General features: G+C 42.4%; 1 protein-coding gene across 5 annotated transcripts in view; it reads right to left on the bottom strand.

Moving 5' to 3' along the window:
• REV1 (REV1 DNA directed polymerase) overlaps positions 1-22,060 on the bottom strand; it is an 86,426-nt gene that overhangs the window by 15,973 nt on the left and 48,393 nt on the right. For 4 of the 5 annotated variants that reach the window (XM_061155929.1, XM_061155925.1, XM_061155926.1 and 1 more), the window contains 7 exons: positions 19,387-20,099; positions 17,182-17,289; positions 15,660-15,776; positions 11,596-11,704; positions 6,549-6,677; positions 4,109-4,263; positions 1,941-2,060 (listed from right to left, as the gene is read on the bottom strand). In XM_061155929.1, the coding sequence (XP_061011912.1) occupies positions 1,941-2,060; positions 4,109-4,263; positions 6,549-6,677; positions 11,596-11,704; positions 15,660-15,776; positions 17,182-17,289; positions 19,387-20,099 (1,451 nt within the window). The remainder of the gene's footprint in view (positions 1-1,940; positions 2,061-4,108; positions 4,264-6,548; positions 6,678-11,595; positions 11,705-15,659; positions 15,777-17,181; positions 17,290-19,386; positions 20,100-22,060) is intronic. The other variant, XM_061155927.1, reaches the window with a different exon arrangement.

The following is a 22,060-nucleotide window of genomic DNA, read 5'->3' as shown; positions in this document are numbered from 1 at the left end:
TTACTCCAGGTATTTCTTGACTTCTTACTTTTGCCTTCCAGTTCCCTATAATGAAAAGGATATCTTTTCTGGGTGTTAGTTCTAGAAAGTCTTGTAGGTCTTCATAGAACCATTCTACTTCAGCTTCTTCAGCATTACTGGTTGGGGCATAGACTTGGATTACTGTGATATTGAATGGTTTGCCTTGGAAACGAACAGAGGTCATTCAGTCGTTTTTGAGACTGCATCCAAGTACTGCATTTCAGACTCTTGTTGAATATGATCGCTACTCCATTTCTTCTAAGGGGTTCTTGCCCACAGGAGTAGATATAATGGTCATCTAAGTTAAGTTCACCCATTCCAATCCATCTTAGTTCACTGATTCCTAAAATGTTGATGTTCACTCTTGTCATCTCCTATTTGAGCACTTCCAATTCACCTTGATTCATGGACCTAACATTCCAGGTTCCTATGCAATATTGTTCTTTACAGAATCAGACTTCACTTCCATCACCAGTCATATCCACAATGGGGTGCTGTTTTTGTTTTGGCTCCATCTCTTCATTCTTTCTGGAGTTATTTCTCCACCGATCTCCAATAGCATATTGGGCACCTACTGACCTGAGGAGTTCATCTTTCAGTGTCCTATCTTTTTGCCTTTTCGTACTGCTTATGGGGTTCTCAAGGCAAGAATACTGAAATGGTTTGCCATTCCCTTCTCCAGTGGACCATGTTTTGTCAGAACTCTCCACCATGACCCATCCGTCTTGGGTGGCCCCACACGGCATGGCTCCTAGTTTCATCAAGCACATTCTTAGATTTATTTATTAGGGAGCCAAGTGGCTTTAGAACTAATCCATCATAAAATGGCATTTGGGTCCTTTAATAACTTTGGCCTATAACAGATACTTTTATGTTAGTTCAGGTATACTTTTCTTAGGCTCAGGAACATGCATTCAAAAACACCACTGAATCTACTTTCAACAAACATTCACTAAAAATATACTGTCTTGAATGTTCATACTACAAATACACAGGAGTTTTGTGAAGCTAACACAAGCTGCTTTACAAAAACTGGAGAGGATAATCTGAAATGGAATCATGGATTACTATAAGGTTCAGAGAAATTTTTTTTTAATTTATTTTTTAATTGAAGGATAATTGCTTTACAGAAAGAACTTTGTTAGAAAGAGGCATCACCATAGAAAGCAAGTCTAAATATTTAGTAAAAGTGAAGTGAATTCCCTACACACAAAATTTACACCTGATCAAGGGCCCCAAAGGGCAATGATTTTTCCGTTATAGTCGATGACACTTGATGTTTTTCCATAGAGAAAGGCCTCTGCATGCCAGGTGAGCTAGCCACACTACACAAAACAGTAAAACCACTAGCCGTGCTGCCCAGGAGGGGAGAAAGGTATGCCCCTCTAGACACTTCACTCCTGCCTGAGTTAACAGAACAGAATACTTCAGTTTAGGTTTTCTTCTTCCTGATATGCTTCAAACATTTTCTACTTTTAAAACAACTTGCTGACTAAACTCAGAAACATATCACTAGCTTGGCAGGACAATTTTGTAAACAGGGGAATCAACTGTCAAAACTTTATCTTGGGACTAGATGTACATTATTTCAATTCTGATTTATTTAAAGGATCAAAAGTCAGTTTCATCATATTCTTTTATATATGTCTTCTTAGAACTCCTTGACCTTGGTACTTCAGAAATACTTAAACACTTGAAGTAAAACACATGAGCAGCAAAGCTAAAACATTATATCAAGGTTCTGATAAACAAATCGAAGGGGTATTTACTGCAGTGTTGTAAATTTTGTTTACCATGGCACTCAATAAAGATTAAAAAAATTTAAATCATGTTTTGGAAAAGAGAGATACATTATACATCTATACAAAGCACCAATGAATATTTACAACAAATAAAAGAAAGAAATGCTCTGTATTTACCTGGTAGGTTAGTAACGAGCTGACCTCTGATAAAATCATCTACTTCTTCCGGTTTTAAGTGGTATTGGCCATCTGGTTTTGCCTTTCTAGTTGCCATTCTAGCCAGCAGAATATTAGAACCTATAAAAATTTGTTTTTAAAAAACAAAGAAGTCATTTAAGAAATAGTCACAATTATTTTCAAAATTTCCTAACAAAGACATCTACAGATAGGTTATCTATCAAGTTTCTAAAAAGAATAAAAATAATCTGCAACTGTGGTAACTTTGAGTTGCATCTCCCACCCAGGTGAAGGAGTAGAGAAAATAATCCTAACCAAAGATGAGAGGGTTACAGGCAGGCAATCATCAGCAATCAGCTCATTTTACCAAACAATCTTTGTGTTTCTGGCCACACCATGCAGCTTGCAGGATCTTAGTTCCCCAATCAGGGACTGAACCCGGGCCCAAGGCAGTGAAAGGTCAGAGTCCTAACCACTGGACCACCAGGGAAGTCCCTCATTTTACCAACCAGTGAATCCACACTAGGGAGAAATAAGGCCAAAGAAATGCCATTGGACTTGGGGTGGGGGGGAGCCCCAAGAACCAGATGTCTCACTATATGATCAGAATACGGGTGCAGAACTGCAGGCGTGAGTGTCTTAGAAAAGAAGGCAGATAGGGAGGTCCAAGGTGTGTGAGTGGACACAGATGCTAACGCAGAGCAGACAGAAGGCTACCGGCGCCAGAGAAGGTGTCAGGCAGCTGAGAAACATCTCAACGCGCGTCAGATGAACTTCCATGTAAATAACAAAATCTCCACAAACTACAGAAGACTTCTATAAAGGACATATATCTTAGTTTTATGGGAAGCTTATTTAAAAACAATGTGTTTTCCTAGGGTAAATGTAAAAATATTCATTGAAGAGAAAAAGTACTGCAACTTCACACCAAAATGATAAAAGTGGTAAGTTGTGAAGAAAAAGAGGGCTGAGAAGTAGAAACATCATTTGGGACTTTTGTCTTAATAATGTGCTTGAACTTAAAAGAACATATTCATATCATCCCACTTGTAAATTTAAAATAAATACAATTAAAAACGAAGAACTAAGCCAGTGCCTGATAGCAGACTCCAAGAGGCAAGTCCTAAACGAATGCTGAGGGGGGTCTCCAGGCCACACCCAGGAGCCCAAGAGCAGGCCTGCTGGAAAGCGGAGGGATGCTGTTGACCTGCTCTGCATTGGGCGGGCCAAAAAGTCTTTTCAGGTTTTCCTGCTACAGCTTATGGAAAAACCCACACAAACTTTCTGGGCAACCCAGTATCTTCTAGGGCTCATGATGTTCTGACACCTTAGAAGTCCCGCCTGACGGGAGCACCTGCCCTCCCAGGGCTGGTTCACTCCTGAAGATGGCAAGCTGCTTCCGGTTCCTGGGAGCCCGCCTCACACACCCGGCAGAAGCTCAACCTCCTAACCACACTCACACAAACCCCAGCAGAGGCTCCACCGAGGAGCCTGTTCCCTCCCACTCTGCCTCCAGATGGAGACCTGGTGCTCCGTCAGGTCACCCTGCGAGGGCCACACAAGCAGTCGAGGTCTTCAGTCAGCAGAGGCACTGGGTGCTCAGAGAGGGGCAGGTAGGCAGGGGAGCCGAGGGCGACACGGGGGACTCAGGGCACACAGCGGGGGAGTCCAAGGCAGCACAGACGACCGGGGTGGGGGCAGCCAGCGGAGGGAGGCACACGTCAGCACTGTGACTTCTGCAGACCGTGGAGGCAGGGCTGGCTGAGGGGCCCGGGGAGCTTCGGAGGGTAATCGAGTCCCTACAAGGCTCATCAACACGGAACTCCAAACCCAGCCCCGCTGCACGGCTTTAAACACAGCCTCTGTTCACGTGAGAAAAATAACATTGCTGACCAATACTGAGTTCAATTCTCTCCATTTCTGAGGGAAAAGAAATATTCCAACTTGTATACTCTACAGATGTTATCAACCATTTACTAACACTTCCATCAGTTTGATCTCGGGCTTTGCCTGTGAGCCATGCTAAGTACCGTCTCAGAAGTGGAGGTCTATACATGAAAGTGATAAAAACAAAACCTAAAAATTACTCCTAAAGTTAAGTAGGTTTCAGTGCTCCTAGAGCGAGGCTCTGACTAAAATGAGCAGTACGAGAGACGCCGGCTACTGACCGATCCCCACAGAGGCAGCACATTTAGTCTGGTCCTTAATCTCCATGCGGACAGCGTTGGCAAACTCGTCAGGCGTGAGCCTGGTCTCCGCGAGGATCTCGGTGATGTCCACCAGGGCCTCATCACAGCTGACGGCTTCGATGTTGTGTGTGTAGCTGCCGACACAGAGCAGACGCGCGAGTCACAGCCGTGCTTAGCGTCACGCAGGCGCGCCCGGCCAGCAGGCTTCCCACAGCCGCCTTCCCAACATCCCCTGAGACTGAAGGTGCTAGAAGTGCTACCATTGAACTGAGCTGGCTCAGGTCACTTCACCTCTAACTGCAAAGTTAGTTCATCAGTATTTTTTTCCATATTAATTACCAAAAATACAACAGAAATGATCACTTCAATTTCTCTACACTGAGAACACCTCCATAAACCTTTGAATATCTGCAAAGTATTGAGTCAATTAGAACTGTCACAACATTTAATTTTAAACATATTCAAACATGTTTTACCAGAATCCCTGAGGAAGAAAAACCACACAAATCAAACAAGCAATTGATGGTCTCCTGAATACAAATGCCCGGGACAGAGCAGGATATGACGGCCGGTCAGCCACGTGCCCGTCTAGAAGGACACCGGTGACATTCTCTTCAGATGGAAACACTTTGGGCTTTGGTTTTGGTTGTTGCTGTTTTTGGTCATGATCTACCTACACAGAGCACTGTTTCAGTTCACCAGAGGAGAGGAAAGGGGAGAGAAGAGTTGTTGTGTGGCTCTGATGTTCATTAAATACGTGGACCACAGGCCAGCGAAGGCCTCGGGACGAGAAACGGATCTTCAAACATCCACCTGGTGAAGTATCAGGGGGCCAGCCCTCCACCTCTCACCCCAACTCACTGCAGGCTGTAGATCAGACTAATTACTACCAACAATCATTTAAGAGATGAGTGGTCTGTCTTGGATTAACTCCAGGGAGCCATCTATCAGAGCAGAGTGTGTCCTGATACTAGAGCTGCCCTAAGGCGGGATTTCCAAAGGTGGCAGGAGAATAACGAGGAATCTTTTGTTCAAAGCACAGCCACATGGCCACTGAAAATGTCTCCACCAACCAAAACTGCGTGACCGTGTCCACGAACCGTGTCCACGAAGTCCCCGCCCTGCGGTCCAGGCTGCTGGCCACTCCGGCTTCATAACCACAAGCAGCAGCACCAGCTCAGGCCCACCTCCAGCCCCCGCGGGCAGCGGCCGACCACAGCTCCGGAGGGGACCCAACAAGCGCACACCCCACCTGCTAACAGGGCGGGCCCGTGTTTGGGGTCTTAGGACAGCTGTGTGAGAACGGCTTGTCCCTCAGCCCTAAGTCCACACACTGATGGCAGAGAGCTTCCCTGGCCCTCTCAGGTTCTCTCTCCGTTAGAGGAAGCCCCCCAAAGGCAGGGCTTGGATCTGACTCCTCTCCTGCAGGACTGGCAGCATCGACAGTTGTCTGCACGTGGTAGATGCCCTGTAAGCAGGCGAGGATGAAGTGACGAGAGAGGCGAGCATCTCCCTCAGAACTCCTTCAGAACATCGGTACAGCCTAAGGGCTGGCCGGCGTCCACTCACACCTTGCCCGCGGCGGCTCCCGCTGCCCTCAGCAGAGCTCAGAGGCTGGGACGATGACCTTACCTGGACTTTTATAGAGAGAATATGGCAGGCCCACATACTTATTTAAAAGTTTGAGTTTTGAATTAACATTAAATATATGTATACTGTAAATATTCAAAAAACAAAATCTCCTTTTCTCAAGCCGTCTAATCACCTATCTTGAGACTATGGGCGACCCTTGAACAACAGCGGTGTGAACCTTGAGGGATGGCTCATGCATGGGTTTTTTCAGTAGTGAATACGAAGAGTGCTACGTGATCATGACCACGGAGAAGCCAAGGGTACAGACAGCTGGCTGTGGGCTACACACGATTCTGCACCTCGTGAGCACAGCTCCCCACTGCCACCAAGTCGTTCAAGGGCCAGCTGCATCACTAAACGTTTTTATAAAAGCTAACATCTGGCACGCCTAATGATTTCAGAGGACAAAGGATTCGAAAGAGTCTCTACTTGTGAACCTACAGTTCTAATTTTCAACAAAACTATAGCTCGTATGTAATAAAAGAGAATAACCAGGTTAAAAATGCCCATCTTGCATCCGTCTGGTCCCATGAAGGGAAACTGGAGCCACTGAGCAAACGCCACGTGGACAGAAGGTGAGGCCCGCGGCAGCACCGGCGAGCGGCTCAGGCCCTGCCGCACAGAAGTGTCCCGCGGCCCGAGCCTCGCCCTGGGGGTGCGCACGGGAGGAGCGGGCCGGATGCTGGCGGCGGAGGAGTGGGTTTCCACCAGGCCTGAGGCAGCGGGTCCGTCCTCAGGATTAGGTCTGAGCAGCCAAGGGACAGAGGAATGAGCATGGCGCACATACCTGGCCAGCGTCTCGTACATCGTTCGTGCAACCTCTTTATACGCATGGAAATCGTAAGGGACCGCCTGGAGACTGGGACAAAGCTGCTTGGCTTGCCCGAAAAACATTCCATTCCTAATGCCAACTTGTCTAGAGAAAGAACAGAATACAGGGGAGGTTAGACCTGAAATTTTTAAAAGTCAAATCAAGTATCAAATATTGCTATCTCCCCAAGCCACTGACACACAATTTTCATTTAACTCCCCTCTCAGGAGACGTAAAAAACAGGCAGTGAGAAAGCTTACAAGTTTGTTTCCCCACAAAGGAGAATCCCACAGTTGTCAGGTAAGTGTAAGTGACACAGCAGACACACACAAATATGTTATTCAAAGACACCTCCCAGGCCTCGTACCTCTGACCCCACTGCAGATGACAGAGCGTCCCCAGCCATGCCACAACCACCACAGAGCGGGACCGTGCTATGGAGGTCTGCTGCCCCAAAAGAGGGCCTGGCTCAGCCACGGTTCATCCCCCAAAGACAGAGAACCACGCAGGACAGTGAGCGCTGCGCGACAGGCAGGCAGGAGGCACTCATCCCGTCACCACCCAGCTCCCCCGCGACCGACTCCAAGCGCCTGTGTGGGTTCCACGGTGGCCGAGATGCCGACAGCGGTGGCCACGGCGGGACGTCACCCTGGCAGGAGCCGGGGTCCACAACCGTGAGGGACCTGGTTGAAAATGGTACATCTCAAATCTCCTACATGTCTCTGTGCCCCACATCACCTTTGATATTTAGAGCATTCAGCACAAAACTGTAATTATGGGATTATGCACAAGAGTAAAATTCCATGTTACTACTCTGCAATGGATCAAGAAAAAAAATCTTACAGTAAAAACATAAGCAGATGACAATAAGCAGTGTTTCCTGAGATTACATACTTGTAGGTAAATGCATCACATGGTTACGTCATGTTTCCACTCAATAAACACGTACTCACTCAGTACTCAGTATTTAGTACAGAGGTGTCCCTGTTTTTAAGAAACACGGTCTTCAACAAGCAGAGGCCTGCGGCTCCCTGACTATCCCAGACCAGCAGTGAGCAGCAAGGAGGAAAAGAATCCTCCAAGCTACTGACATGAAATGACATACTTTTTAAATGTATATAAAACAGTAACGGATGATCAGACTGCAAAGCCCAGAGTGGATGAGAAGCATCTCATAGGAGGGAAATGACAGGAAAGGACGAGACGACTAACGAGTCACGGGAAAGAGAACAAAGCTCTCCTTCATTCAACAAAAATCTGTGTCTCAGGCACCATGTGAAGTGGTGGGTAGAAAACAGTGAACAAAACGGACCCCATGACGTCCACGAGGATGACCCGCAGAGGCCCACGAGAGAACGGGCTCGAGCCCACGGGCCTTATTATGAGGCAGGGAAGTGCATGCATAATAGTTTACAAGGCTACGTAGAAGTACACAAATAGTTTAAAACATGATAGGTAGATTCAACATGTAAAAGCTAAACTTACAAATTAAAGGCATGTGTTACATAATTCCTATAAGTACTATATTCTTATATTTACAGTACTTTCATTTTCAAATTTTTTACCTACACAAAAAATTCCACAGGCATATTACTTAGAAAATTATATCAACTTACGTACGCAGGCATACCTATGTCCCAGCGAGAGATGCTTGGGGATCACTAGACACTGTGAGGAAGTTATGAACAAAAAAGGAAAAACCTAAGAGGCCTCCCACAACTAAGGGAAGTAAAACGCTCCTGGTCGGTGGCTGGGAAAGGAGGCTTGTTTCATATAAAACAAATGCGCAGGACTTCCCTGATGGTCCAGTGGTTAGGATTCAGCGTGCTCACTGCCAAGGGCCCGGGTTCAATCCCTGGTCAGGGAACTAAGACCCCACAAGCCATGCAGCATGGTCAAAAAGTAATAACAAACAGGTAAAGACAATTACACGGTGACTTCACCACACTGACATCTCTGCCCACCAGCTCAAACACCAAGCAGGACCAACACCAGGACTTCACAGGCGCCCACTGCTAGGTTTACAGGGAAAGCAGCACATGCCGTCTTCTCTGTGCTATGTGCTCAGGCAAGGGTACCTGGGTTGCATTAGATAATGTTAAAAAAAACCCAGCTATTAAATCGCTGTCATTGTCAATTCAATATTCTGAAGGACATCCACATCACTAATTCAGGATTGTAAAGGGTGAAAACGGAGGTTTAGAAATTATTTGCTCCTTAAAATCGCTAACTGTAGGATATATGTATATCATTACCTATCCATCCACATATCTGCCTTCTAACTTAGTTATGGATAAAGCTATTACTAGTTCTCTATGGTGGTTTAGTCACTAAGTTGTGTCCAACTCTTGAGACCCCATGGACTACAGCCTGCCAGGTTCTCTATGGTAAATATAAGTAAAGATAACAGGCATGCAAATCTCGACTTGTGGAATTAGATTCTACCTTCCTATGGCTTCTACGGTCATGTTCCATACTTAGCTAACCCCATTATTATAAGAACCATGTCTACTGAAAACTCTCCAGTGCCTAAAACTGGGATGACTGTCCCTACAACCTAGTCTCCAGTCCAAGTCCAGAAACATTTCTCTGATGCAACTTTGTATACATTCATTAAAAAAAAAATCTCACTGAAGGAAAATATAACTGTTAGATAGCCTTTAAAAAATAGGATATCCAAGAGACTCTCATTAGGAGTAGCCTAGAAAATGAAAAAATTACAATTAAAGGACAAAAACCCCATTGTTGTGGGTTTCATGTTTTCTTTCCCCCCAACTTACACTCAAATTCATTTTCACCACTTTTCGCATCTCCTTCAACATTTGCCATCTAAGTGACCCTTAAATGGCTTGCTGCACAGCATTTGGCCCTCATATATCATCACTCCAATTATTCTGTAACATATTCAGCTTGACAATCACCATCTGTGGTACAATACAAATGCCCTATCCAAACACCAACAGAGGCCTGGAGTCCAAAACCACCAGGAGCTGGCAACACTCCTAACTCTGAGGCGACCTTGGCACTCACTCCCCAGCCAGCATCCAGCAGGGGGCGCCGGGTACGGGGGGAGACCCGGCAGAGGCAGCACAGGAAGGCGGCTCCCACGTCACCCACAGCCAAGACCAAAGACTGGGCAAGCATCCCTCACAGCTTCGAGATGCAGAACACGACGCCCAGTCACCAGAAGCATGCCGTCTGTCACCACCCGTAACTCAGCAGGGGGAGAAGACTAGCCCACTGCACAGAATCAGCTCTAAACTTCCTGCACTAATGAAAACATAGAATCCACAATGCATTCAGATCTAATTATCTTTTTCATTAAAGAAAGTTTCAATTCCTTGGCGACATGATCAACGAACAATGAAAAAGATTAAAACATAACTGTCAATGAAAAAAGCAAAGTCAGTCGGGGAGTAAAGCCTGGCGTGTCATAAAGGATTTGAATATAATCCTTTTTTCTTAGATATCCTTTTAATAAAACAATTGGCAAGATTTTAAGCAAACTATTCTGGTTAGATGATGATGTGTCAAGATACTTTTTTGATCAGATTAGACTTGCTTGAATAACTCCAACTTTAAATCACGACTGAAAAATGTAATATATATATCAAGTCATTGTTGTATACTGTTAATGTTACATGTCAATTATATCTCATTTTTTAAAAAGCATGAATGACAAAACCATTAAGACACTACCAAACAAAAACAGGACTGAAAAGTGTGCCCGATGTGACCTCAGCCTGCTTCTGTAATTAGTAAACACTCCCACACTTGCCAGCGGTGTGTAAGTTAAGTGCTTTGCTGTTGCTGCTCCGTCGCTCAGTCGTATCCGACTCCTCATGACCCTACGAACTGTGACTCACAGGCTTCCCGGTCCCTCAGCACCTCCTGGAGTTTGCCCAAGTTCATATCCACTGAATCAATGACGCCATCCAACCATCTCATCCTCTGTCACCCTTTTTCTGTCTTCAATCTTTCCCAGCCTTAGGGTCTTATCCAATGATTCACCTGTTCCCATCAGGTGGCCAAAGTACTGGAGCTTCAGGTTCAGCATCAGTCCTTCCAAAGAGTATTTCGGATTGATTTCCTTTAAGATTGACTAGTTTGCTCTCTGTGCTGTTCAAGGGACTCTCAAGAGTCTTCTCCAACACCACAGTTCGAAAGCATCAATTCTTTGGTGCTCTGCCTTCTTTATCGTCTAGCTCTCACATCCATACACGTCTAGTGGAAAGACCACAGCCTTAACTATGTGAGCCTTTGTCAGCAAAGTGATGTCTTTGCTTTTTAACACACAGTCTAAATGCTCGCTGTGTTATAAAGTGTCTGTGTTCAGTTAGCAAGGAAGAAAAAAATAATGAATGCTCTTTAAATTAATCACTTAATCATTAATCACGACTCCATTTTTACAACCCGAATAATCGATTTCTAAAAACATCTTTCTAAACTAGGAGGAACGTGTGGGATGTATCTGTTTCCTCCAGAACTGACACAGCCGGCAGTAATCAGGCTTCGTGCTGGCAGGCCAGAGCACTGCGACTTGAAGTGAGCAGATGACCAGGCGTGCCAGGGCGGGACTGCTGGGTTGTGACCTAACAGGCAATCAGGTTTTAACATAACTTAAAAAAATGCTGAGTACCAGGTTTAAATAACAAGAGATATTTCCTGGCAGAAAGAAATAACGATCAGAGTAGATGACCCTAAGGCCCTCTTCCACCCCAAAATATCTAATTCTTTAATCTTATGCTTTGAAAGACGACTGAAAAATGACAATGTCCAGCTTCTTTTGGTTTTCATCACAGAACCTATTGCTTCAGCAGGACACTAAGGTATTTATTTAAAGTTACTGAGCATTTGTGAAGGCAAAAAAAGGAAACGGAAGGGATTAAGGTTAGAAAGACTTCTTTCTTTATTTGTTACATTCAAGTCACAGGTTTGACTAACCCATCTAAATCCACTTCAAAAGATTATATAAGAAATGAAGTCAATTAATTATTCAACAACATCTTTAATGCCTACATACCTGGCTTCATAACTGCAAGATGCGATTTCAGCCTTTGACAAAACAGAATCAGTTCCATTTATCTGTGCGGAATCTTGACTCTCCCACGTTGATGGATCTGGTATTTCTGCTTCAAAAATAAAATTGAATGATTTTATGTTAAAAATGATTTTCCTTAACTTTCATTCAAGAAGTTTGTTTACCATTCATTTCATATACAAATGTTCAATAAATTCCAAGTAAACTGACATTTACCCCCTAATCATTTAACAAAAGAAAATCTAAAACTCTAAAATAGCTTACTTTCAGTATATCCTTTACTAGCAATCAAGAACTTATCATAATACATACAGTTCTATCTTAATAACAGTTTGAAGAGACATATACCGAAGGATAAATATAAACCATCCCTTAGGTCTCTGGAGACGCACAAGAATAATGAACCCCTTCCTACAGCCGCAAAAGGATGACACAGCTCTCCCAACTTTCAGCTTCACACAAGAACACCAAAGCACACAGTCTAGACAGCCTATTGACTGCCCGTCCTATGATGTGACCAGCAAGTGAGAGATGGGTTAAAACACAACTTCAGTTACGTCTCTTGGGACACCACAGAATTCCCAAAAAGAATATGCTCTAAAAAAATCTATTCTCATGGTTCTACTATTCTGAACAAAAAATACCATGAGTCAGTAAAATATGACTGAGAGTGCTTGGGCTAATTCTAGACAAATACATTAAGAGCACGACGTTAACAACATCACTAACAAGCTCAGGATCTCTTTCCTATTTATTTCAGAGACATAACATTCCATGAAAAATCAGCCAAGTGAAAAGCACTGCCAGGTAAACAAAGATTTATGAACAACTCCTCCTGATCTGACTTCGGTGATCCTCAACACATGTCACCCAACTATGCAACACATACAAGTAAGTCTGGGTTCCAGCACCCACATACATGAAGCATAAATGCAAATCAAAGTCTGAGGACTGGCATATTCATGGGGTCAAATTCCACTTGCATCCAAATTAAAAACAGCAGAGCACACAACCTGAGTCATGATTTCTGATACAGCATGAATAACATGTGCTATACTAGGACAAATTAAGGGCAGAATGCAGAGCAGTCGACCCAGTGTCCTGAAGGGGTTTGGAAGGCTAAATATCAGCTTTAATAGTCCATTATTCCAAGCTGGAAATCTGTAAGGATTTCAGGGTTGTTAGTATGACAGTTCAACGGTGGCTGCTACTAACCCAAAAGAGAAGAGCTGAAGCCGGAACAGCCACAACCAGCTGCCTTTCAAAGGAGCACCCATGAGCTATGCCTTAAGAGCTGGGGAGTCAGGGGACTTCTATTCCAAGGGCTAATTAACCCACCTACGGGAAAAGTCCCACTGCTGCTGAGAGCACTGTCCATGGCTCCTGCTCCCAGCAGCCTGCCGGGGGAACCTTGCAAAGTTCTCTCCGCTGGGTGGACTGACCCAGTCCACAGTGTGCCAGGGCAGTGCCTCCGCAAGCGGAGCGAGCTGCTCCGTGGGCGGTGTGGGGAAGTGCAGGGACACACTGTCCTCTCCTCCCTGGAGGGCAAGGGAGAAGGCGGCTCGTCAAGCCCTGACAAACCAGATGGGCACATGGAGTACGCGCAGGGATGGCTGGAGAAATCAGGAGAGGACCCACATCTGTGAAAAAGAAATCGCTGAGAGTAAGTCTATGACTAATACAATTTAAAACTTCGGTCGCTCTTTAGAACGAACACTGAAGTTGCTGATGGGATAGGAACACCTGCATTCTGGAATCTGGGAAGGGAGAAAAGGCCCAGCCAGGAAATCGTAGTATACACAGATTCCAAGTTTAAGACAAGGCCCACTGCTGAGTATGGCTCAGGAGAAGCTGCAAAGAAGCCAGGGGTGGAGACCCTGGTCACGCTGGTCTGATCAGACAGAGTCCCTGAGTATGACAAGAAAGAAACTGAGGTCCTATAAAAGGCTAATGATGTGTTGGCTCTAATACCTCGCCTAGATGTACAAGACAAAACATTAGAACTGAGTTTTATTTTTTCTAAGTTATGGTACAGAAGGCAAAGATTCTAATTCCTAAATTGATCCTCAATGTTTTAAAATTTGGTGTCGTATCTAATAACAGGACCCAGGGAAAGAAAGATCAAAGAATAAAAAGGAAAGAGGAATGAAAGCACTGGAAAAACAAGTTCCAGGTGTGAGCTTAACTGCAACTGCACTAACAAAGGCCATCTATTCACATTATATGCAGCAAATATTGTTAAGATCCTAACAGGTCAAAAGGTTCAGGACACACATAAAAGTGAACGATGTCAAGTCAGAGAGAGTGTAAAATATAAAGTATCGTATTCTCTTTTTCTAGTGACAGGAAAATCTAGTTTTGACAGTTTTCAATGGCAAGTCCAACATCAATACTTCTAATATTTACCTCTGGTTTACCACTCATACTTAAAGAGGCAGAGAGAATGTGAGCTATACAAGCTTATGAAAATCCAGCAGCTACACCGAGGAAGACAATTAAGTTATTACAAAGGTCAGAATTCTGCTTACAAACTGCTTATGGTCAGATCATTGGTGACAGGAGGAAAGACGTGAGAGAACAGCTCTCCACTCACTCTGAGGAAGGCATGCTTGCCAAGACCAAACCTCTGGACGTACACTGCATAACAGGGGCAGACACAAGTCTACCCACAGGAGCAGCTCTGAGCACCGGGGAACTAAGAGATGCTACGAGCAGCGTGCACAGGGCATCTTCCCTCTTTAAAGCTCATTCGGTATTTACTGAGCGCCCAGTGTGACAAGTGCCGTGCATTCTCTTAAGCTACTTGTTTACCAGAATCTTAGATTTCATCTTTAACACCACACAGAAAAGACAGAAAGGAAAACCAACCTACCACAAAACCAAGCTACCAATACTTCAGCTACCCACCTTGTCAAATACCACAATACAACTAACTCTCAACAAGTTCAGAATACCAACCTCAAGATCTACTCACTTCACACAAAACACTAGAATCTCAAAAACTCTCTTATTAAATGACCAGGAAAAGGTTCAGGAAATCTGGAGAATACAAGTACACATGAAGCATCAAAATGTAGCTATAGATATTCTCCTTTGTATCCATGGCATGTAAACAGATGATCACAACCAGCAAGAAAAATGTAATCCCAAGAAGGTCCTCCGAGACATCTACTGGCGTTCCTTTCATCTTAATTTCATTGAGGTCATTTCTAAAATAACCCCCAATTTTTGTAACTGAAAACTAAGAACCTGAAGTAACTGGGACGAAATTTAACTGCAAGCCTTCCAGACTACTACATATCTAATCTCTATTTTCTGAAAAATTAATTTTAAAAAATTTGCAGACATCCATGAGAAAACTGACCAATGTCAAATAATTACTTAGTAATTACTAAGCAAATATTTCTCAGGGAAAACTGTGGGGTGGGGGTGGGAGGAGGAGGGGAGAGACATGAAAATCTTAAACAGTAATGTGATTAGTGTAATTTATATAATTTTTGCTTATTAACAGCCAAAATTTAAAAGCCAAAGAGGCAAGAAAAAAGTTTCCCATATGGAACAGGTGCAACAAAGATGTGGGGGATGATTGCTGGCTTTATCTTCTCACTCCAGTAACTAAAACCTTAACTGTTCTTCAGTCCACTGATGCATACACATCTTCAGAAAACAAACTTCAGTGTCCTTACTTGGATCAGAGCCCAAAACAACAGGTAATTAACTTTCAAGTCTAGAGGTTCCTACAAAATGATGTCCATGATTTTCCTCCCCAAACTAAATCTATACAATGCAAGCTAATCATGCCTTTTAAACATTCTTCACTCTCTTTCCCAGGAAAGTATCATTATCCAATTCAACAAAGCCTAAGTATAAACCACTCATTTGTATTATGTTCAGATTTTGCTTTAAGATGTGACTGACGCCCTTAAAACCACTGCATGAAAAAGCTAATTGTTTCAACTTTGCTTTTATTTCTGTAACAACAGAACCAAAGCAAAATGCAGAAGTCTTCGACAGGTGCACTAGGACTTTGCAGCTTGTATCTGTACCTGCTTTGCCTCTCAGGATCTTATTCTGATAATACTGCCACTCCAACTGGGGGTTAGCGCCAGGACGCAGAGGGGCCCTGCCGGTGCCCCTGTTACTTGTAACAGCCACTGGTTTTCCTGTAAGAAGAGTACGATTAGTTTTAAACCTAAGTACAGGAATGTTAACAACAGTAAAAAACATGTAATGGAAAATTTTTCAAAAGACGTAAAAAAATATGACATTTTTCTTTAGCTTTATTCAGGCATTAGTCCCTAACGGAGACAGGAGCTTTAAAGATTATCAACTGCTATGCGAAAGTCATCTAAGAGTCTCTGCACCCCCCAAAGTAAACTATTCATGACAATTTTGATGCATTTATTCAATTTAAAAGCAACACTATCATAGCTTCTCGTTGTCTCTCTGGTTTCTTAAAGTAGAAAATAGGCAACACAGAACCTCAATTAAGAGTGGCAGGGTGAGGAGAGAAAGAAAAACTGTATCTAGGTTTTTTATAATTCTGGTATCAAAAAGTAAGGTAACATCTAAACTAATCTTTATTTTTACAGCAAGAAAAAACTAATCAAAATATATATGCAGAGGAATCACAACCTGACCTACTACAGAACAAAGGTGAGTGTATACGGTCGCGAAATTTTTGGTTTACAAAATCTTTCACACACCATTTCCTTGTATGCGTATGTGTCAGAAGATAGCTCTAACTCTGTAAACCAACAGCATGGATAATTCATGTTTGTGTGTGTGTATAAAAATATATTTCACTGAATGCATTTGTAGTGAGGACAAAGAAAAAAAATGCATCAATAAGCCAGTATGGGCTAAAATCAACTCTTTACAATCTAAACACCTCTATCGGAGCTCAAGCAGCAACTACTTGTGATAAAAATAAAGCCCTATTTTTATCCCCAGAAGCTTCTGTGCTTCTCTTACACGAAAAATACTCTTGGAAGAAAAGGCTAATAGTTATCTCTTTCAGATCTAAACTTCTGAAAAATCCAGAACAAATATTTCCAGAAGTACTGACAGGTCACAAATACCTAAAATTTCCATTAAAACAAAGACTGCACAGAGGACAACATTTTAACAATGTTCAATAACACAAAATTATTCTACAACCAAAAAACTTAGAATGTCCCCTAACAGAAGGATAGTTAAGCGATTCACTCAGGAGAAAGCATGGTGACCCAAGTTGCAAAGACATAAGCTGCCATAAAATTTCCATTTATTGACAAAAAATAATAAATATAGGTTAAAAACATAGAAAATGCCCTAATCTTAGATGATAGATCCTTCAACTGAAGAGGAGTATTCTTCCCTGGGCTTGGTCTCTACAGGGAGGAAAACAATTTTTTCTAACTTCCCTCAATCTTTCTTTATTATGGAGTACAGAAAATTTGGAAGCAGTAACTGATTTTGCCAAGGAAAATCAGAATGAATATTTCTTAAAGAGTATGTTGTGATCCCTTAGAATATATATTTGTAACAATATATCAATTTTCTTAATACATAAACAAGAATACAGACCTTTGAGATCTGGTCTATTTCGTATACCCACTGATACAAAGAAGCAATCCATATCAACATGCATTATACAGCTCTGATGTCTGGGTGAACTCAATACTGACATATTTCCTAGAAGGAAAAAAAGAACGTTCAAACCCCAAACTCATCAATACTTTTTAAAATATCAGGTCTAGTTAACTTTAGAAATTATATTCCTAAATGCTTACAAGCAGAATAAAGTTTTTAAAACAATACAGATTCTATAATTGATTATTTATATCACCTCAAGAGAAATCAAAGTTCAGTTTCTTTGTCTCTAAAAATAATTCAGAGATACAAATTTAGTTTCCAAACATAATTTAAAATCAATCGTGAAGACATCATGTTTCCTAGTCTATATTCTAACAAATCTCTCAATCTGTCTAAATACCTATCTCAAAGTTATTTCTGTGTGCTGAATGGTATATAAAAATGTACAGAGGTGTGTTCATGTATTTAGCCCCAGGGAGCTAAGTAACTTTAGCGGGCACTACTCCACGTGGTGACAACACTCCTTGGTAGGACAGCCATAAACACGGCTACTGTTATCCAATGCTTAGCAGTAGGTGTTAGGCACTGTTTTAAGAGCTTTACATGTATTAATTTAAACCCTCACAACAACATTATGAAAGAGGTGGTAAGATTATCCCCATTTTTCAGAGTAATAACTTCAGTCACACAGCCAGTAGGAGGCTGAGCTGGTATTTAATCCCAGGGCATCTGATTTCAGAGCCCACAGGCCACCACCCTTGTAAAAAGCATGCTCTCATAAAGGAATTTTCCTCTGATAGATTTAAGAACAACTGTACTGAGGTTAGTCTTCATGACAGGCTCCTAAAAACTTACAGTTAGTACCCAAAAGGTTGAGACAACTCTATTTAGCAGACTGTGACTATGAGCACGTTTCCCTTGTTCCCACTAGGGCACAGCATGGGGCCTTGCTCCTGCCACCCTCCTGGACCATCACTCGTCAGCCAACAGGAAACAGGCTCAGAGAGTGAACTCACACGCTACTTCCCGAGAAGGGTGCAGCCCGGCTACGCGCGACTACCTGACTCCAAAGCCTTGGACTTCCCTGCTGCTCTCCCTGTTACCTCAAGAAATAACTTATAAATCTTTATTATAATCCTGCTGGATAAGAAACTATCATATAAACATAATGTAAACAACTCAAAATAATGGTTTTAAAGATTCAAGTCATATGGAAGGCACGTACGAAATGCCCACTGAATGCTTTCATACAATATAAAAATCTCTCATCTTGGAAAATTCCCACTCATAGAAATGATTCATAATTGCTTTTGGAAGCTTTCTAAATTAAATGACCTTTAGGTAACAAGACCAAGGCATGATATAAGGAAAATCTAATACCTATAACCATTATTTTGAACTATTTTATAAATAACAAAAAGCACCTGGAATAATTAAACAGCAAAACGTAACAAAAAATCCACATGTAGCGGCTCTACCAGTCTGGGAGACGTGAGCTGCTCTCTGCACCTCACCTTCCACGGCTATAAACGAATGGTAGTATCAGCTCATCTTCAGGGAGGAACCATGTAAGCCACAAAAAGCAACGAAAGCCTCACACTAGATACCAAACACACTGACAGGCACAGAGATACAGCCTGTTACTGTGGTTTTGTTTTTGATGACAAGAGAAATATTGAAATATAATATACAATTAGCCAATCTACTTATGTGAAAATACTTAACCTCACTAAAAGTGTACCACTATAATTACAATAGCTATTATGTCAAAGTTACTGAAAGACTTAAAAATCATTATGACGCAAGCTTTTAAAAATTAACAGTTACTCTTATCAAACCAATTCATTTTTACAGGAGATTAAGCACTGAATATAAACTATGCTATATTTTACAGTTCAAAACTTCAACAACTGATAAAGTCTACAGGAAGAATGAATGCTCAGAACCCCAACCTTGGACCTATTCAAATTACTTAAAGATTTTCAGTTAGCCACACTCAAAACTAATTTTGTAAAAAATACTTTAGTAAGAAAGCTTTTCATCATGTGTTATACTTACTGTTACTTACATAACCCGATACTCCTCAAGGCTGCCATGTTACAAGAGCTTAGTACTGACCAGAACACCAGTGACAGATTAAGAGCAAAACGGTAAGCATGACTGTTTCTTAGAAAACGATTGTAGTTGAGTATCTACCTGTGTCAGTTACAACAAGTGCAGACCTGCCTGCTTTCATTTTTTTTAACTTTTCCCTTCCTGGAAAGATACCACTATTCTGCCTCTGCAGCATATTGACAAACTCAGTCAGTTCACACTTCCACGTGGATATGTGGTGCAGTCTGGACCGGGAGTAGAAGTCCGAGATGAAGTTGCAGTCCGAGGGTCGGGGCGGCCCCGAGGGCGACCCCCTGCCCGGGGCAGGTACTGACGAAGTGCTCTTTGTGCTTGAAGGCCCCTGAACGGTGGAGTGGTGAGCACCGTTGACTCGAGGGTTGCTGTGCAAAGACGGCGAGGAGAAGGGCTTAGTTCTGTGTGGGTCCCGCAGAGCGTCCGCGCTGCAGGTGCTCTGCTGGGCCGGCTGCACGGCGCAGTCTCTGAAGGCGCCGCGGCTCCTCTCGGGCCCAGCGGCCTCCTCCCGGGCGGGCTCTGCGGACAGCCTGCTGGAGACACCGCTGCCCGGGGGCGCCAAGCAATCCAGGCTCTTTAAGGCACCGTGAGAGCTGTGGGCGTGCCCATTACAAAGGGCACGGCCATCTCTGGGATGCGGAATGCCATTCTGTTTCCTTCCTGGGAACACAGGCTGCAGCCCCACAAAATCAAAGTCATTATCTGCAGCTTCCTCATTCCAGCTGTTCACTCCATTGACTCGGACTTCACTTTCCGTCTCGATTTTCTTAATTATGTGATTTCTAAAGCAGGAAAAGAAAAAAAATTTTGTTTAAATGAATAGTGTCTGACTTTCAAGCTGAAACAATTTTTCATGTAAACTTTCTTACTGATACACACTTTAATATCCCCCCACCCAAATCTGAAAGATTAAACCATGACTTGAATTACTGCTCTTCCAACAGAAGATAATTCTTTGCTAAACTGAGGGAGCAAGGTACTAGGAAAATTCTAGCATATTAACTAACAGTCTTTTAGGTTTTGTTTCCTTTTTAAAAATTTCAGATACTCCCAAAGAAGAAATAGAATGGGATATTCTTCAGATTGAAGAAAAAACCAAGAAACAATTTTCAATTATTTTCCCATTAAAAATTGTCATCTATTGATATAAGTCTGAGTCACAGTGCCTGGCATACACTAGTAGTCAAGCATTTGCTCAATTAATACAATATGAATAATTCCTGTAAAAATGGGTAAGAAACCTCATGTGAATTCTTACTGCTATGTTTATTTTCAGTTTTTTATGTAAGGTACTATTCAACACATTAAATCCAATACTGCTGCCCTCCTGAGGCTGGTTACTTTCCCTCAGGAAACAACCAACATACTATATTCATTAATCCATTAATAGGGTCAACTGGTGTAGATAAAAAGTAAAAAAAGAAAGTCAATGTGTAAGGTTAATTCAATGAAATTTATATCTAGAAAAATGAGGATGTTTGCCCTATTGACAGGGAATTAGTGTTTCGATTCTAAGAAATGCATTATTTAGATGCCAGGGTGGTAGGTCCAAGGCAGTCTGGACCCAGTGCCCTGATGACAGATTTATAAATGCAGGAACTATGACAAACGTTACACTAAATTAATCATTCCTCTAATGATTCCCGGTAATGCTCTGTAATAAAGAAAACAATAATTTGTATTCAAAAGGATCATCTAAGTAACAAAAACAAGAGTCTGAACCACAAAGCCGTAATTCACTCTACTTAGGAAAGCCCACAGCGTTAGCCCAGTTACAGTTCAGGCTCCAGATGAGGGCATGCACAGCACCAAGGCACATGTTAGACTACCACCCCATCAACAGGTTTAATCTCAAGTTTCTCCTCCTAATACCAACTGGGTCTATTAGTAATGCCAGTCTGACTACACAGGAAAACCACACATGAGCTGGATCCAAACATCACCTCCCATTTCTGGGTTGGCTCTGGCTGATCAGCTTGTGGAATCTGACCGCCAACTCTGGGCAGGTCCAAGCCTCACAAGTGAGCACACCAAAGAGAGAAACAGAAAACCAGCCAGAGACGATTAAGAGAGGAAGGGAAGAAAACCTAAAGCGAGGCAAGACAGAGAAAGTCTGGCCCCTGAGACAAAGAACAAGGGAGCAAAAGGCGACATAAAGGAGCTTCAAAAAAAATTTATAAAATGCACGGAACATGCCAAAAAATCATCAAGAAAGAAACAAAAGTGCAATCAGAAAAGCCTTAGATCTCATTTTCTGTGTTATAAATACTAAGACTTTAAATTAATACTAGCAACACATGCAATAGAAATGCACACACTGGCAATAAAACACTGCTCACGGCCCTCTTTCTGCACTGCGGTGTTCCAGCCTAGGCAATCGGACATCTAAAGTGGCTGGACTGGAAATACACCATGAGTGGATAATATATTCACTAGGCAACAACATAAATGGATCAATAATTAAAATCTAATAGGCAAATTCTTCCTAAAATCGACACAGAGAAGAATTTCAAAACACACACACATAGATATTTTATTAGTGGAATAAGAGAAAAAAAGATGAAGTTGTGCATTCAGAAAGTTTTCTGATATTGCCTATACACATTGATGGTACTAAAAAAACAAAATTAGAAGTTTTAGGTAACATGAAAAGCAACTTATGTAAGGGAACACAAGTTAAAGAACAAACACCAACAAAACTACTGAAGGTAGTGACATCGGATCCCCCCAGTGCAATTAACAC

Source organism: Dama dama, chromosome 11 (assembly GCF_033118175.1).
Source record: "Dama dama isolate Ldn47 chromosome 11, ASM3311817v1, whole genome shotgun sequence".
Classification (NCBI taxonomy): domain Eukaryota; kingdom Metazoa; phylum Chordata; class Mammalia; order Artiodactyla; family Cervidae; genus Dama; species Dama dama.
This window is presented reverse-complemented; position numbering and strand designations above follow the sequence as displayed.